This window comes from Eleutherodactylus coqui, chromosome 2 (genome assembly GCF_035609145.1).
Source record: "Eleutherodactylus coqui strain aEleCoq1 chromosome 2, aEleCoq1.hap1, whole genome shotgun sequence".
Classification (NCBI taxonomy): Eukaryota; Metazoa; Chordata; class Amphibia; order Anura; family Eleutherodactylidae; genus Eleutherodactylus; species Eleutherodactylus coqui.
Genome location: NC_089838.1, coordinates 318,203,907 through 318,220,460, shown reverse-complemented (window position 1 = coordinate 318,220,460; position 16,554 = coordinate 318,203,907). Strand labels below are relative to the sequence as shown.

At 59.9% G+C, this 16,554-nt stretch overlaps 1 protein-coding gene across 1 annotated transcript; it reads right to left on the bottom strand.

Annotated features, from left to right (window-relative positions):
- Positions 1–3,465: 3,465 nt before the first annotated feature.
- LOC136610270 (uncharacterized) lies at positions 3,466–5,981 on the bottom strand. Its single transcript, XM_066589503.1, has 2 exons — positions 5,797–5,981; positions 3,466–4,420 (listed from the first exon to the last, which is right to left on the bottom strand). Exons 1-2 carry the CDS (start codon positions 5,979–5,981, stop codon positions 3,466–3,468), a joined length of 1,140 nt encoding a protein of 379 aa, XP_066445600.1.
- Between the last annotated feature and the right edge of the window lie 10,573 nt (positions 5,982–16,554).

Here is a 16,554-nt window from a genome sequence, read left to right as displayed (position 1 = left end):
CTATATGTTTGGTATCGTAGTAATCGTACTGACCCATAGAATAAAGTTATCAGGTCATTTTTCTTGCAGTTTGTGCACCGTAGAAACAAGACGCACCCAAAAATGGAGGAATTTCAGTTTTTTTCCATTTTTCTCCACTTACGGGGTTAAAGGGGTTAAACCCTGAATCTTTAGAGATGAGCGGGGAGATACTCGGCTAAGGCACTACTCGCTCGAGTAATGTGCCTTAGCGAGTATTCTCGCTCATCTCTAATTGTGATTCTTCCTGTCATGATCTTACTTGATATTTAAGTATAGGCCGGCTCCTTCACTTCCTTCTTTACCTCTTGGGCCACACATGCGGTCAACAAAATGTCGCGAATTTGCTATCGTTTTTGGACGCAGGTACCTTCCTCCGACAGCGGGTTCTAACGCAACCCATCATTGTGATGGGTGATGAGGTGCACTAAACGCAGTAACATAGAGCAGACCGCTAGAAAATCACGGTGTTAGAAAAACGCCGCGATCGAGCGCATGTCTGAGAGTCCCCATTGAAATCAGTGGGAGCGTTATACTGCGACATTTAAAGCGCAGCGCTAATTGCGGTAAAAAGCGCATGTGTGAGAGCGGCCTTAGTATCAGTTGTTCAAGATCTTCCTGACTTTCTGCCAGCAAGGTTGTATCATCTTCATATCTGGGGTTGTTCCTTCCACCGACCGTGACTCCGCACTTGGATTCGTCTACGCTGCATGGCCTCTGCATACAGGGGGGGTATGCTTGGCGTAGGCCTGACTGTGGCCTCTTGGTTCACATACAGCGATTGTACGAGTCGCCCCAGATGTCCCGCGACCCCCATTCGTCTTCAGCTTGGCCACGGCTTGTCGTGTTAAATGCAATCGAAGGCTCTGCAACTCAAACTAGTTCAACCGGTAAAATCCAGGATGGTGGACAAGGCCGATGCCTCAGGGATGAAATGACACCCAGGTTTGCTGCTGGTAGCAGCCATGTTTTTACTATCACCTGACTAGATTCACCAATCATCATGTGCCATCCACTGACTGACCGCAGATCAAGTGAACTTGGTTTTGCAAATCGGAGATCACAATGTGTTGGTGCGACATGATTTCCTTAAACCAAGTTCTGCGTCTGATCCCAGTTTAAAGGGATATTCCGCTTATGCAAAGTTGCAGTCAAATGCTACTGAAGTCTGCACTGTGGTTCTGCTGTGGATTTTGTGGCTGTCGCCCCTCATAAACCATTCTCTTTCCCCCGACACTTCAGAAGTGTATATTCCCAGGTTGTCCTGGTTACGTCCCGTTGGCATTTCGGCATTATAGGTCGGGCATGCTCAGTAGGAACACTCAAGGACGGCATTTTTCTCTTCAGCTCTCAGGACCGAATTGCTGACCAATAGCAAGGCAGCGCTCAGCGGGGACGCAGACAGGAAGGAAGTACAGAGCAGCACAGTGCAAGAAATGTAGTTTTCAAGCTACATGTCAGCAGCGATGTGGCGGCCATCTTGGAAAATAGCGAGGTGGCGAAACATCAGAAGTGGAAGACCGGATAAGCAATAAGGATAGGCAGCAATGGTTGCACGATTTCTACTCATAACCAGCTGTGCATAAACATGGCGCAAACACCTTTTAATAGCTGGAATTTTCGAAACTTGCTTCACAACCAGAACACCCCTTTAGCTAAACCTGGATCAACAGCAGAGTTAGTGCAAGCGCTCCTCAATCAGTTCACAGAAGGTAAGAACTGGAGGAAAACGAACCTTCTGGATATGTAAGAACAACTCAAAACTTTTTTGGGGCGTACGCTAATAAATCTCTCCATCTGCCCCAGTGGTAGTGGGAACAATATCCAGTCTGTACTGCGTTTCCGCCTCATTCTCTCCATTATGTCCATTGTAACAGCAGCAGTCCTATCATGGAGGCGAGCTCACACATCTGGGAGATCATTCCCTGTAATCGCGAATCTACGGTACTTCATGTAACCTGAGAAGATCTGGTGACCGGGGCGCCGCCAGCGTGCTATGCCGCATCCAATCCAGAGACCTGGAAAGGTAATATTGAGGAAACTCTGAGCTCCGATGGGGGGAGCGCCATCTTACTGGAAGATGATGTCAGGGTGCAGATAAGCTATTGGGGATATGGGAACTGCTCCAACGTGCCGGTGTCTACGGGGGGGCCAGTTACTGCATGTTTACCCAACAAGGAAGGATCAATACTCCGATCCTTCATTACACCAATCGGTTAGGGACTCTTGGATGTGTTCTCTATAGTTAGGGGCTCTCGGATGTGTTCTTTGTAGTTGGGGGGCTCCCGGATGTGTTCCCTGTAGTTGGGGGACTCCCGGATGTGTTCCCTGTAGTTGGGAGCTCCCGGATGTGTTCCCTGTAGTTGGGGGCTCTCAGACGTGTTCTCTGTCTTTGGGGGCTCTCGGACGTGTTCCCTATAGTTGGGGGGCTCTCGGCCGCGTTCGCTGTTGCAGGGGGCTCTCAACCGCGTTCGCTATAGTTGGGGGCTCTCGGCCGCGTTCCCTCTAGTTGGGGGCTCTCGGAACGTGTTCCCTCTAGTTGGGGGCTCTCGAACGTGTTCCCTCTAGTTGAGGGCTCTCGGACGTGTTCGCTGTAGTTGGGGGCTCTTGGACGTCTTCCCTGTAGTTTGGGGCTCTTGGACGTCTTCCCTGTAGTTTGGGGCTCTCGGCAGCGTTCGCTGTAGTTTGGGGCTCTGGGACGGGTTCACTGCAGTTGGGGGCTCTCGGACGTGTTCGCTGTAATTGGGGGGCTCTCAGACGTGTTCGTTGTAGTTGGGGGCTCTCGGACCTGTTTGCTGTAGTTGGGGGGCTCTCGGACGTGTTCGCTGTAGTTGGGGGGCTCTCGGACGTGTTCGCTGTAGTTGGGGGCTCTCAGACGCGTTCGCTGTAGTTGGGGGCTCTCGGCCGCGTTCGCTGTAGTTGGGGGGCTCTCGGACGTGTTTGCTGTATTTGGGGGTGGCTGACGGACGTGTTCGCTGTGGTTGGGGGCTGACGGACGTCTTCCCTGTAGTTGGGGGCTCTCGGACGTCTTCCCTGTAGTTGGGGGCTCTCGGACGCGTTCGCTGTAGTTCGGGGCTCTCGGACGCGTTCACTGTAGTTGGGGGGCTCTCGGACGTGTTCGCTGTAGTTGGGGGGCTCTCGGACGTGTTCGCTGTAGCTGGGGGGCTCTCGGACGTGTTCGCTGTAGTTGGGGGCTCTCGGACGATTCGCTGTAGTTGGGGGCTCTCGGCCGCGTTCACTGTAGTTGGGGGGGCTCTCAGATGTGTTCGCTGTATTTGGAGGTGGCTGATGGACGTGTTCGCTGTGGTTGGGGGCTCTCGGACGTGTTCGCTGTAGTTGGGGGGCTCTCGGACGTGTTCGCTGTAGTTGGGGGCTCTCGGACGTGTTCGCTGTAGTTGGGGGCTCTAGGCCGCGTTCGCTGTAGTTGGGGGCTCTCAGACGCGTTCCCTATAGTTGGGGCTCTCGGACGTGTTCGCTGTAGTTGGGGGGCTCTCGGACGTGTTCGCTGTATTTGGGGGTGGCTGACGGATGTGTTCGCTGTGGTTGGGGGCTCTCGGACGTGTTCGCTGTAGTTGGGGGGCTCTTGGACATGTTCGCTGTAATTGGGGGTGGCTGACGGACGTGTTCGCTGTGGTTGGGGGCTCTCGGACGCGTTCCCTGTGGTTGGGGGCTCTCAGACGCGTTCCCTATAGTTGGGGCTCTCGGACGTGTTCGCTGTAGTTGGGGGGCTCTCGGACGTGTTCGCTGTATTTGGGGGTGGCTGACGGATGTGTTCGCTGTGGTTGGGGGCTCTCGGACGTGTTCGCTGTAGTTGGGGGGCTCTTGGACATGTTCGCTGTAATTGGGGGTGGCTGACGGACGTGTTCGCTGTGGTTGGGGGCTCTCGGACGCGTTCCCTGTGGTTGGGGGCTCTCGGACGCGTTCCCTGTAGTTGGGGGACTCTCGGACGTGTTCCCTGTAGTTGGGGGACTCTCGGACGTGTTCCCTGTAGTTAGAGGGCTCTCGGACGTGGTCCCTGTAGTTGGGGGGCTCTCGGACGTGGTCCCTGTAGTTGGGGGCTCTCGGACGTGGTCCCTGTAGTTGGGGGCTCTCGGACGTGTTCGCAGTAGTTGGGGGGCTCTCAGACGCGTTCCCTATAGTTGGGGGCTCTCGGACGTGTTCGCTGTAGTTGGGGGGCTCTTGGACATGTTCGCTGTAATTGGGGGTGGCTGACGGACGTGTTCGCTGTGGTTGGGGGCTCTCGGACGCGTTCCCTGTGGTTGGGGGCTCTCGGACGCGTTCCCTGTAGTTGGGGGACTCTCGGACGTGTTCCCTGTAGTTGGGGGACTCTCGGACGTGTTCCCTGTAGTTAGAGGGCTCTCGGACGTGGTCCCTGTAGTTGGGGGGCTCTCGGACGTGGTCCCTGTAGTTGGGGGCTCTCGGACGTGTTCGCAGTAGTTGGGGGGCTCTCAGACGCGTTCCCTATAGTTGGGGGCTCTCGGACGTTTTCGCTGTAGTTGGGGGCTCTCGGACGTTTTCGCTGTAGTTGGGGGCTCTCGGACGTGTTCGCTGTAGTTGGGGGCTCTCGGACGTGTTCGCTGTATTTGGGGGTAGCTGTCGGACGTGTTCCCTGTGGTTGTGGGCTCTTGGACGTGGTCCCTGTAGTTGGGGGCTCTCGGACGTGGTCCCTATAGATAGGGGCTCTCGGACGTCGGACGTGTTCTCTCTAGTTGGGGGCTCTCGGACGTGTTCGCTGAAGTTGGGGGGCTCTCGGACGTGGTCCCTATAGATGGGGGGGGGGCGCCCAGTCTTGTTCCCTGTAGTTGGGGGACTCTCGGACGTGTTCCCTGTAGTTGGGGGACTCTCGGACGTGTTCCCTGTAGTTAGAGGGCTCTCGGACGTGGTCCCTGTAGTTGGGGGGCTCTCGGACGTGGTCCCTGTAGTTGGGGGCTCTCGGACGTGGTCCCTGTAGTTGGGGGCTCTCGGACGTGTTCGCAGTAGTTGGGGGGCTCTCAGACGCGTTCCCTATAGTTGGGGGCTCTCGGACGTGTTCGCTGTAGTTGGGGGGCTCTTGGACATGTTCGCTGTAATTGGGGGTGGCTGACGGACGTGTTCGCTGTGGTTGGGGGCTCTCGGACGCGTTCCCTGTGGTTGGGGGCTCTCGGACGCGTTCCCTGTAGTTGGGGGACTCTCGGACGTGTTCCCTGTAGTTGGGGGACTCTCGGACGTGTTCTCTGTAGTTAGAGGGCTCTCGGACGTGGTCCCTGTAGTTGGGGGGCTCTCGGACGTGGTCCCTGTAGTTGGGGGCTCTCGGACGTGTTCGCAGTAGTTGGGGGGCTCTCAGACGCGTTCCCTATAGTTGGGGGCTCTCGGACGTTTTCGCTGTAGTTGGGGGCTCTCGGACGTTTTCGCTGTAGTTGGGGGCTCTCGGACGTGTTCGCTGTAGTTGGGGGCTCTCGGACGTGTTCGCTGTATTTGGGGGTAGCTGTCGGACGTGTTCCCTGTGGTTGTGGGCTCTTGGACGTGGTCCCTGTAGTTGGGGGCTCTCGGACGTGGTCCCTATAGATAGGGGCTCTCGGACGTCGGACGTGTTCTCTCTAGTTGGGGGCTCTCGGACGTGTTCGCTGAAGTTGGGGGGCTCTCGGACGTGGTCCCTATAGATGGGGGGGGGGCGCCCAGTCTTGTTCCCTGTAGTTGGGGGCTCTCGGACATGTTCCCTATAGTTGGGGGCTCTCGGACGTGGTCCCTGTAGTTGGGGGGGTTCTCGGACGTGTTCCCTGTAGTTGGGGGCTCTCGGACGTGGTCCCTATAGATGGGGGCTCTCGGACGTCGGACGTGTTCTCTGTAGTTGGGGGCTCTCGGACGTGTTCGCTGTAGTTGGGGGGCTCTCGGACGTGTTCGCTGTAGTTGGGGGGTCTTGGACGTGTTCCCTGTAGTTGGGGGCTCTCGGACGTGTTCCCTATAGTTGGGGGGCTCTCGGACATGTTCCCTATAGTTGGGGGGCTCTCGGCCGCGTTCACTGTTGCTGGGGGCTCTCGGCTGCGTTCGCTGTTGCAGGGGGCTCTCAACCGCGTTCGCTGTAGTTGGGGGCTCTCGGCCGCGTTCCCTCTAGTTGGAGGCTCTCGGACGTCTTCCCTCTAGTTGGGGGCTCTCGAACGTGTTCCCTCTAGTTGGGGGCTCTCGGACGTGTTCGCTGTAGTTGGGGGCTCTTGGACATCTTCCCTGTAGTTTGGGGCTCTTGGACGTTTTCCCTGTAGTTTGGGGCTCTCAGCAGCGTTCACTGTAGTTTGGGGCTCTGGGACGTGTTCGTGCAGTTGGGGGCTCTCGGACGTGTTCGCTGTAATTGGGGGGCTCTCAGACGTGTTCGTTGTAGTTGGGGGCTATCGGACGTGTTCGCTGTAGTTGGGGGGCTCTCGGACGTGTTCGCTGTAGTTGGGGGGCTCTCGGACGTGTTCGCTGTAGTTGGGGGCTCTCGGACGTGTTCGCTGTAGTTGGGGGCTCTCGGATGTGTTCCATGTAGTTCGAGGGCTCTCGGACGTGTTCGCAGTAATTGGGGGCTCTCGGACGTGTTCCCTGTAGTTAGGGGGCTCTCGGACGTGTTCGCTGTAGTTGGGGGCTCTCGGACGTGTTCCCTGTAGTTAGGGGGCTCTCGGACGTGTTCCCTGTAGTTGGGGGGCTTTTGGACGTGTTCGCTGTAGTTGGGGGACTCTCGGACGTGTTCGCTGTAGTTGGGGGGCTCTCAGACGTGTTCGCTGTAGTTGGGGGGCTCTCGGACGTGTTCGCTGTAGTTGGGGGGCTCTCGGACGTGTTCCCTGTAGTTGGGGGCTGACGGACATGTTCCCTGTAGTTGGGAGGGCTCTCTGACGTGTTCGCTGTAGTTGGGAGGCTCTCGGACGTGTTCGCTGTAGTTGGGGGGCTCTCAGACGTGTTCGCTGTAGTTGGGGGGCTCTCGGACGTGTTCGCTGTAGTTGGGGGGCTCTCGGACGTGTTCCCTGTAGTTGGGGGGCTCTCGGACGTGTTCCCTGTAGTTAGGGGGCTCTCGGACGTGTTCCCTGTAGTTGGGGGGCTCTCGGACGTGTTCCCTGTAGTTGGGGGGCTCTCGGACGTGTTTGCTGTAGTTGGGGGGCTCTCGGACGCGTTCGCTGTAGTTGGGGGGGCTCTCGGACGTGTTCGGTGTATTTGGGGGTGGCTGACGGACGTGTTCGCTGTGGTTGGGGGCTCTCGGACGTGTTCGCTGTGGTTGGGGGCTCTCGGACGTGTTCGCTGTGGTTGGGGGCTCTCGGACGTGTTCGCTGTAGTTGGGGGCTCTCGGCTGCGTTCGCTGTAGTTGGGGGCTCTCGGCCGCGTTCGCTGTAGTTGGGGGCCTCTCGGACGTGTTCCCTGTAGTTGGGGGCTGACGGACGTGTTCCCTGTAGTTGGGAGGGCTCTCGGACGTGTTCGCTGTAGTTGGGGGGCTCTCGGACGTGTTCGCTGTAGTTGGGGGGCTCTCGGACGTGTTCGCTGTAGTTGGGGGCTCTCGGACGTGTTCGCTGTAGTTGGGGGCTCTCGGATGTGTTCCATGTAGTTCGGGGGCTCTCGGACGTGTTCGCTGTAGTTGGGGGCTCTCGGACGTGTTCCCTGTAGTTAGGGGGCTCTCGGACGTGTTCGCTGTAGTTGGGGGCTCTCGGACGTGTTCCCTGTAGTTAGGGGGCTCTCGGACGTGTTCCCTGTAGTTGGGGGGCTTTTGGACGTGTTCGCTGTAGTTGGGGGACTCTCGGACGTGTTCCCTGTAGTTGGGGGCTGACGGACGTGTTCCCTGTAGTTGGGAGGGCTCTCTGACGTGTTCGCTGTAGTTGGGAGGCTCTCGGACGTGTTCGCTGTAGTTGGGAGGCTCTCGGACGTGTTCGCTGTAGTTGGGGGGCTCTCGGACGTGTTCGCTGTAGTTGGGGGGCTCTCGGACGTGTTCGCTGTAGTTGGGGGGCTCTCGGACGTGTTCCCTGTAGTTGGGGGGCTCTCGGACGTGTTTGCTGTAGTTGGGGGGCTCTCGGATTCGTTCGCTGTAGTTGGGGGGGCTCTCGGACGTGTTCGCTGTATTTGGGGGTGGCTGACGGACGTGTTCGCTGTGGTTGGGGGCTCTCGGACGTGTTCGCTGTAGTTGGGGGGCTCTCGGACGTGTTCGCTGTAGTTGGGGGGCTCTCGGACGTGTTCGCTGTAGTTGGGGGCTCTCGGCTGCGTTCGCTGTAGTTGGGGGCTCTCGGCCGCGTTCGCTGTAGTTGGGGGGCTCTCGGACGTGTTCGCTGTATTTGGGGGTGGCTGACGGACGTGTTCGCTGTGGTTGGGGGCTGACGGACGTCTTCCCTGTAGTTGGGGGCTCTCGGACGCGTTCGCTGTAGTTCGGGGCTCTCGGACGCGTTCGCTGTAGTTGTGGGGCTCTTGGACGTGTTCGCTGTAGTTGGGGGGCTCTCGGATGTGTTCGCTGTAGTTGGGGGGCTCTCGGACGTGTTCGCTGTAGTTGGGGGCTCTCGGACGTGTTCGCTGTAGTTGGGGGCTCTCGGCCGCGTTCGCTGTAGTTGGGGGGGCTCTCGGACGTGTTCGCTGTATTTGGGGGTGGCTGACGGACGTGTTCGCTGTGGTTGGGGGCTCTCGGACGTGTTCGCTGTAGTTGGGGGGCTCTCGGACGTGTTCGCTGTAGTTGAGGGCTCTCGGACATGTTCGCTGTAGTTGGGGGCTCTCGGCCGCGTTCGCTGTAGTTGGGGGCTCTCAGACGCCTTCCCTATAGTTGGGGCTCTCGGACGTGTTCGTTGTAGTTGGGGGCTCTCGGACGTGTTCGCTGTAGTTGGGGGGCTCTTGGACGTGTTCGCTGTATTTGGGGGTGGCTGACGGACGTGTTCGCTGTGGTTGGGGGCTCTCGGACGTGTTCGCTGTAGTTGGGGGCTCTCGGACGCGTTCCCTGTAGTTGGGGGGCTCTCGGACGCGTTCCCTGTAGTTGGGGGGCTCTCGGACGCGTTCCCTGTAGTTGGGGGGCTCTCGGACGCGTTCCCTGTAGTTGGGGGCTCTCGGACGCGTTCCCTGTAGTTGGGGGCTCTCGGACGCGTTCCCTGTAGTTGGGGGGCTCTCAGACGCGTTCCCTGTAGTTGGGGGGCTCTCAGACGTGTTCCCTGTAGTTGGGGGGCTCTCGGACGTGGTCCCTGTAGTTGGGGGCTCTCGGACGTGTTTGCAGTAGTTGGGGGGCTCTCAGACGCGTTCCCTATAGTTGGGGGCTCTCGGACGTGTTCGCTGTAGTTGGGGGCTCTCGGACGCGTTCCCTGTAGTTGGGGGCTCTCGGACGCGTTCCCTGTAGTTGGGGGCTCTCGGACGCGTTCCCTGTAGTTGGGGGGCTCTAGGACGTGTTCCCTGTAGTTGGGGGCTCTCGGACGTGTTCCCTGTAGTTGGGGGCTCTCGGACGCGTTCGCTGTAGTTGGGGGCTCTCGGACGCGTTCGCTGTAGTTGGGGGGTCTCAGACGCGTTCCCTATAGTTGGGGCTCTCGGACGTGTTCGCTGTAGTTGGGGGCTCTCGGACGTGTTCGCTGTAGTTGGGGGGCTCTTGGACTTTTCGCTGTATTTGGGGGTGGCTGACGGACGTGTTCGCTGTGGTTGGGGGCTCTCAGACGTGTTCGCTGTAGTTGGGGGGCTCTCGGACATGTTCGCTGTATTTGGGGGTGGCTGACGGACGTGTTCCCTGTAGTTGGGGGGCTCTCGGACGTGTTCCCTGTAGTTGGGGGGCTCTCGGACGTGTTCCCTGTAGTTGGGGGGCTCTCGGACGTGTTTGCTGTAGTTGGGGGGCTCTCGGACGCGTTCGCTGTAGTTGGGGGGGCTTTCGGACGTGTTCGCTGTATTTGGGGGTGGCTGACGGACGTGTTCGCTGTGGTTGGGGGCTCTCGGACGTGTTCGCTGTAGTTGGGGGGCTCTCGGACGTGTTCGCTGTAGTTGGGGGGCTCTCGGACGTGTTCGCTGTAGCTGGGGGCTCTCGGCTGCGTTCGCTGTGGTTGGGGGCTCTCGGCCGCGTTCGCTGTAGTTGGGGGGCTCTCGGACGTGTTCCCTGTAGTTGGGGGCTGACGGACATGTTCCCTGTAGTTGGAAGGGCTCTCGGACGTGTTCGCTGTAGTTGGGGGGCTCTCGGACGTGTTCGCTGTAGTTGGGGGGCTCTCGGACGTGTTCGCTGTAGTTGGGGGCTCTCGGACGTGTTCGCTGTAGTTGGGGGCTCTCGGACGTGGTCCCTGTAGTTGGGGGCTCTCGGACCTGTTCGCTGTAGTTGGGGGCTCTCGGACGTGTTCCCTGTAGTTAGGGGGCTCTCGGACGTGTTCGCTGTAGTTGGGGGCTCTCGGACGTGTTCCCTGTAGTTAGGGGGCTCTCAGACGTGTTCCCTGTAGTTGGGGGGCTCTCGGACGTGGTCCCAGTAGTTGGGGGCTCTCGGACGTGTTCGCAGTAGTTGGGGGGCTCTCAGACGCGTTCCCTATAGTTGGGGGCTCTCGGACGTGTTCGCTGTAGTTGGGGGCTCTCGGACGCGTTCCCTGTAGTTGGGGGCTCTCGGACGCGTTCCCTGTAGTTGGGGGCTCTCGGACGTGTTCGCAGTAGTTGGGGGGCTCTCAGACGCGTTCCCTATAGTTGGGGGCTCTCGGACGTGTTCGCTGTAGTTGGGGGCTCTCGGACGCGTTCCCTGTAGTTGGGGGCTCTCGGACGTGTTCCCTGTAGTTGGGGGGCTCTCAGACGCGTTCCCTATAGTTGGGGCTCTCGGACGTGTTCGCTGTAGTTGGGGGCTCTCGGACGCGTTCCCTGTAGTTGGGGGCTCTCGGACGTGTTCCCTGTAGTTGGGGGCTCTCGGACGTGTTCGCAGTAGTTGGGGGGCTCTCAGACGCGTTCCCTATAGTTGGGGCTCTCGGACGTGTTCGCTGTAGTTGGGGGCTCTCGGACGTGTTCGCTGTAGTTGGGGGGCTCTCGGACGTGTTCGCTGTATTTGGGCGCTCTCGGACGTGTTCGCTGTATTTGGGCGCTCTCGGACGTGTTCGCAGTAGTTGGGGGCTCTCGGACGTGTTCGCTGTAGTTGGGGGTCTCGGACGCGTTCGCAGTAGTTGGGGGCTCTCGGACGCGTTCCCTGTAGTTGGGGGCTCTCGGACGCGTTCCCTGTAGTTGGGGGCTCTCGGACGCGTTCCCTGTAGTTGGGGGCTCTCGGACGCGTTCCCTGTAGTTGGGGGGCTCTCGGACGTGGTCCCTGTAGTTGGGGGGCTCTCGGACGCGTTCCCTGTAGTTGGGGGCTCTCGGACGCGTTCCCTGTAGTTGGGGGGCTCTCGGACGTGTTCCCTGTAGTTGGAGGGCTCTCGGACGTGTTCCCTGTAGTTGGGGGGCTCTCGGACGTGGTCCCTGTAGTTGGGGGCTCTCGGACGTGTTCGCAGTAGTTGGGGGGCTCTCGGACGCGTTCCCTGTAGTTGGGGGCTCTCGGACGCGTTCGCTGTAGTTGGGGGCTCTCGGACGTGTTCGCTGTAGTTGGGGGTCTCGGACGTGTTCGCAGTAGTTGGGGGCTCTCGGCCGCGTTCCCGGTAGTTGGGGGCTCTCGGACGCGTTCCCTGTAGTTGGGGGCTCTCGGACGCGTTCCCTGTAGTTTGGGGCTCTCGGACGTGGTCCCTGTAGTTGGGGGCTCTCGAACGTGTTCGCAGTAGTTGGGGGGCTCTCGGACGCGTTCCCTGTAGTTGGGGGCTCTCGGACGCGTTCCCTGTAGTTGGGGGGCTCTCGGACGTGTTCCCTGTAGTTGGAGGGCTCTCGGACGTGGTCCCTGTAGTTGGGGGCACTCGGACGTGTTCGCAGTTGTTGGGGGACTCTCGGCCGCGTTCCCTGTAGTTGGGGGGCTCTCGGACGTGGTCCCTGTAGTTGGGGGGCTCTCGGACGTGGTCCCTGTAGTTGGGGGCTCTCGGACGCGTTCCCTGTAGTTGGGGGCTCTCGGACGCGTTCCCTGTAGTTGGGGGCTCTCGGACGCGTTCCCTGTAGTTGGGGGCTCTCGGACGCGTTCCCTGTAGTTGGGGGGCTCTCGGATGTGTTCCCTGTAGTTGGAGGGCTCTCGGACGTGGTCCCTGTAGTTGGGGGGCTCTCGGACGTGTTCCCTGTAGTTGGGGGGCTCTCGGACGTGGTCCCTGTAGTTGGGGGCTCTCGGACGTGTTCGCAGTAGTTGGGGGGCTCTCGGACGCGTTCCCTGTAGTTGGGGGCTCTCGGACGTGTTCCCTGTAGTTGGGGGCTCTCGGACGCGTTCCCTGTAGTTGGGGGGCTCTCGGACGTGGTCCCCGTAGTTGGAGCGCTCTCGGACGTGGTCCCTGTAGTTGGGGGGCTCTCGGACGTGTTCCCTGTAGTTGGGGGGCTCTCGGACGTGGTCCCTGTAGTTGGGGGCTCTCGGACATGTTCGCAGTAGTTGGGGGGCTCTCGGACGTGTTCGCAGTAGTTGGGGGGCTCTCGGACGCGTTCCCTGTAGTTGGGGAGCTCTCGGACGTGGTCCCTGTAGTTGAGGGGCTCTCGGACGTGGTCCCTGTAGTTGGGGGCTCTCGGACGCGTTCCCTGTAGTTGGGGGCTCTCGGACGTGTTCCCTGTAGTTGGGGGCTCTCGGACGCGTTCCCTGTAGTTGGGGGGCTCTCGGACGTGTTCCCTGTAGTTGGGGGGCTCTCGGACGTGGTCCCTGTAGTTGGGGGCTCTCGGACGTGTTCGCAGTAGTTGGGGAGCTCTCAGACGCGTTCCCTATAGTTGGGGGCTCTCGGACGTGTTCGCTGTAGTTGGGGGGCTCTCGGACGCGTTCCCTGTAGTTGGTGGCTCTCGGACGCGTTCCCTGTAGTTGGAGGGCTCTCGGACGTGTTCGCAGTAGTTGGGGGGCTCTCAGACGCGTTCCCTATAGTTGGGGGCTCTCGGACGCGTTCGCTGTAGTTGGGGGGCTCTCGGACGTGGTCCCTGTAGTTGGGGGGCTCTCGGACGTGTTCCCTGTAGTTGGGGGGCTCTCGGACGCGTTCCCTGTAGTTGGGGGCTCTCGGACGCGTTCCCTGTAGTTGGGGGGCTCTCGGACGCGTTCCCTGTAGTTGGAGGGCTCTCGGACGTGGTCCCTGTAGTTGGGGGCTCTCGGACGTGTTCGCAGTAGTTGGGGGGCTCTCGGACGCGTTCCCTGTAGTTGGGGGCTCTCGGACGCGTTCCCTGTAGTTGGGGGGCTCTCGGACGTGTTCCCTGTAGTTGAGGGCTCTCGGACGTGGTCCCTATAGTTGGGGGCTCTCGGACGTGTTCGCAGTAGTTGGGGGGCTCTTAGACGCGTTTCCTATAGTTGGGGGCTCTCGGACGTGTTCCCTGTAGTTGGGGGCTCTCGGACGTGTTCGCAGTAGTTGGGGGGCTCTCAGACGCGTTCGCTGTATTTGGGGGTAGCTGACGGACGTGTTCGCTGTGGTTGGGGGCTCTCGGACGTGTTCGCAGTAGTTGGGGGGCTCTTGGACGTGTTCACTGTAGTTGGGGGCTCTCGGACGTGTTCGCTGTAGTTGGGGGGCTCTCGGACGTGTTCGCTGTATTTAGGGGTTGCTGACGGACGTGTTCGCTGTGGTTGGGGGGCTCTCAGACGCATTCCCTATAATTGGGGGCTCTCGGACATGTTCGCTGTGGTTGGGGGCTCTCGGACGTGGTCCCTGTAGTTGGGGGCTCTCGGACGTGTTCGCAGTAGTTGGGGGGCTCTCGGACGCGTTCCCTGTAGTTGGGGGCTCTCGGACGTGTTCCCTGTAGTTGGGGGCTCTCGGACGCGTTCCCTGTAGTTGGGGGGCTCTCGGACGTGGTCCCCGTAGTTGGAGCGCTCTCGGACGTGGTCCCTGTAGTTGGGGGGCTCTCGGACGTGTTCCCTGTAGTTGGGGGGCTCTCGGACGTGGTCCCTGTAGTTGGGGGCTCTCGGACATGTTCGCAGTAGTTGGGGGGCTCTCGGACGTGTTCGCAGTAGTTGGGGGGCTCTCGGACGCGTTCCCTGTAGTTGGGGAGCTCTCGGACGTGGTCCCTGTAGTTGAGGGGCTCTCGGACGTGGTCCCTGTAGTTGGGGGCTCTCGGACGCGTTCCCTGTAGTTGGGGGCTCTCGGACGTGTTCCCTGTAGTTGGGGGCTCTCGGACGCGTTCCCTGTAGTTGGGGGGCTCTCGGACGTGTTCCCTGTAGTTGGGGGGCTCTCGGACGTGGTCCCTGTAGTTGGGGGCTCTCGGACGTGTTCGCAGTAGTTGGGGAGCTCTCAGACGCGTTCCCTATAGTTGGGGGCTCTCGGACGTGTTCGCTGTAGTTGGGGGGCTCTCGGACGCGTTCCCTGTAGTTGGTGGCTCTCGGACGCGTTCCCTGTAGTTGGAGGGCTCTCGGACGTGTTCGCAGTAGTTGGGGGGCTCTCAGACGCGTTCCCTATAGTTGGGGGCTCTCGGACGCGTTCGCTGTAGTTGGGGGGCTCTCGGACGTGGTCCCTGTAGTTGGGGGGCTCTCGGACGTGTTCCCTGTAGTTGGGGGGCTCTCGGACGCGTTCCCTGTAGTTGGGGGCTCTCGGACGCGTTCCCTGTAGTTGGGGGGCTCTCGGACGCGTTCCCTGTAGTTGGAGGGCTCTCGGACGTGGTCCCTGTAGTTGGGGGCTCTCGGACGTGTTCGCAGTAGTTGGGGGGCTCTCGGACGCGTTCCCTGTAGTTGGGGGCTCTCGGACGCGTTCCCTGTAGTTGGGGGGCTCTCGGACGTGTTCCCTGTAGTTGAGGGCTCTCGGACGTGGTCCCTATAGTTGGGGGCTCTCGGACGTGTTCGCAGTAGTTGGGGGGCTCTTAGACGCGTTTCCTATAGTTGGGGGCTCTCGGACGTGTTCCCTGTAGTTGGGGGCTCTCGGACGTGTTCGCAGTAGTTGGGGGGCTCTCAGACGCGTTCGCTGTATTTGGGGGTAGCTGACGGACGTGTTCGCTGTGGTTGGGGGCTCTCGGACGTGTTCGCAGTAGTTGGGGGGCTCTTGGACGTGTTCACTGTAGTTGGGGGCTCTCGGACGTGTTCGCTGTAGTTGGGGGGCTCTCGGACGTGTTCGCTGTATTTAGGGGTTGCTGACGGACGTGTTCGCTGTGGTTGGGGGGCTCTCAGACGCATTCCCTATAATTGGGGGCTCTCTGACATGTTCGCTGTGGTTGGGGGCTCTCGGACGTGTTCGCAGTAGTTGGGGGGCTCTCGGACGTGTTCGCTGTAGTTGGGGGCTCTCGGATGTGGTCCCTGTAGTTGGGGGCTCTCGGACGTGTTCGCAGTAGTTGGGGGGCTCTCGGACGCGTTCCCTGTAGTTGGGGGCTCTCGGACGCGTTCCCTGTAGTTGGGGGGCTCTCGGACGTGTTCCCTGTAGTTGAGGGCTCTCGGACGTGGTCCCTATAGTTGGGGGCTCTCGGACGTGTTCGCAGTAGTTGGGGGGCTCTTAGACGCGTTTCCTATAGTTGGGGGCTCTCGGACGTGTTCGCTGTAGTTGGGGGGCTCTCGGACGTGTTCGCTGTATTTGGGGGTTGCTGACGGACGTGTTCGCTGTGGTTGGGGGGCTCTCAGACGCATTCCCTATAATTGGGGGCTCTCGGACATGTTCGCTGTGGTTGGGGGGCTCTCGGACGTGTTCGCTGTAGTTGGGGGGCTCTCGGACGTGTTCGCTGTATTTGGGGGTTGCTGACGGACGTGTTCGCTGTGGTTGGGGGGCTCTCAGACGCATTCCCTATAATTGGGGGCTCTCGGACGTGTTCGCAGTAGTTGGGGGGCTCTCGGACGTGTTCGCTGTAGTTGGGGGGCTCTCGGACGTGTTCGCTGTATTTGGGGGTTGCTGACGGACGTGTTCGCTGTGGTTGGGGGGCTCTCAGACGCATTCCCTATAATTGGGGGCTCTCGGACATGTTCGCTGTGGTTGGGGGCTCTCGGACGTGTTCGCAGTAGTTGGGGGGCTCTCGGACGTGTTCGCTGTAGTTGGGGGCTCTCGGACGTGTTCGCTGTATTTGGGGGTAGCTGACGGACGTGTTCGCTGTGGTCGGGGGCTCTCGGACGTATTCTGTATAGGTGGGGGCGCCCGGTCGTGTTCCGAGGAGGTCTCGTCTGATGCAGCCACGTTAGTGACTTCGGGGATGAGACGATCGGACATTCCTGTCTCCGCGGTTTTTGCCCGTTGTAAGGATATGGACCGTCTCCTGCGCCGCTCACGGCTGGCGGCGGACATTGAATTGTCTTGATGTTTGGCGTTTGAATTTCTTCCTCATCGGATGCACTTCGGCGCTCCCAGACCCTCATGTCCGGACCTGTACGGCTTCCACCGGCCGTCTCCTCTCTGCACTCCTGGGTAGTTTATTTAGTTTCAGCATGTCGCTGCTTTCTATTAGATTACCCCATAGTATATATTGTGTGTATTATGGTATAGTAAACACATTCTGCTCCATGTTACTATGGCAACTATATGTTATTATTACGGTATGTTCCCCTTTATCAGGACGGGCAGGTATCGCTGCAGTTTCATCAATGGCTCCTCTACCAGCGGCACCTGCTCCATACAAAACCCCATCCTGATATTATACTGGGCACAGCGT

Coding starts and splice junctions, on each gene's coding strand:
- LOC136610270 (XM_066589503.1), bottom strand. CDS start 5,981: ATGTCCGAGAGCCCCCCAACTATAGGGAACACGTCCGAGAGCCCCCAA. Junction 4,421..5,796: donor CCCCCATCTATAGGGACCAC/GTCCGAGAGCCC, acceptor CCCCAACTACAG/GGACCACGTCCGAGAGCCCC.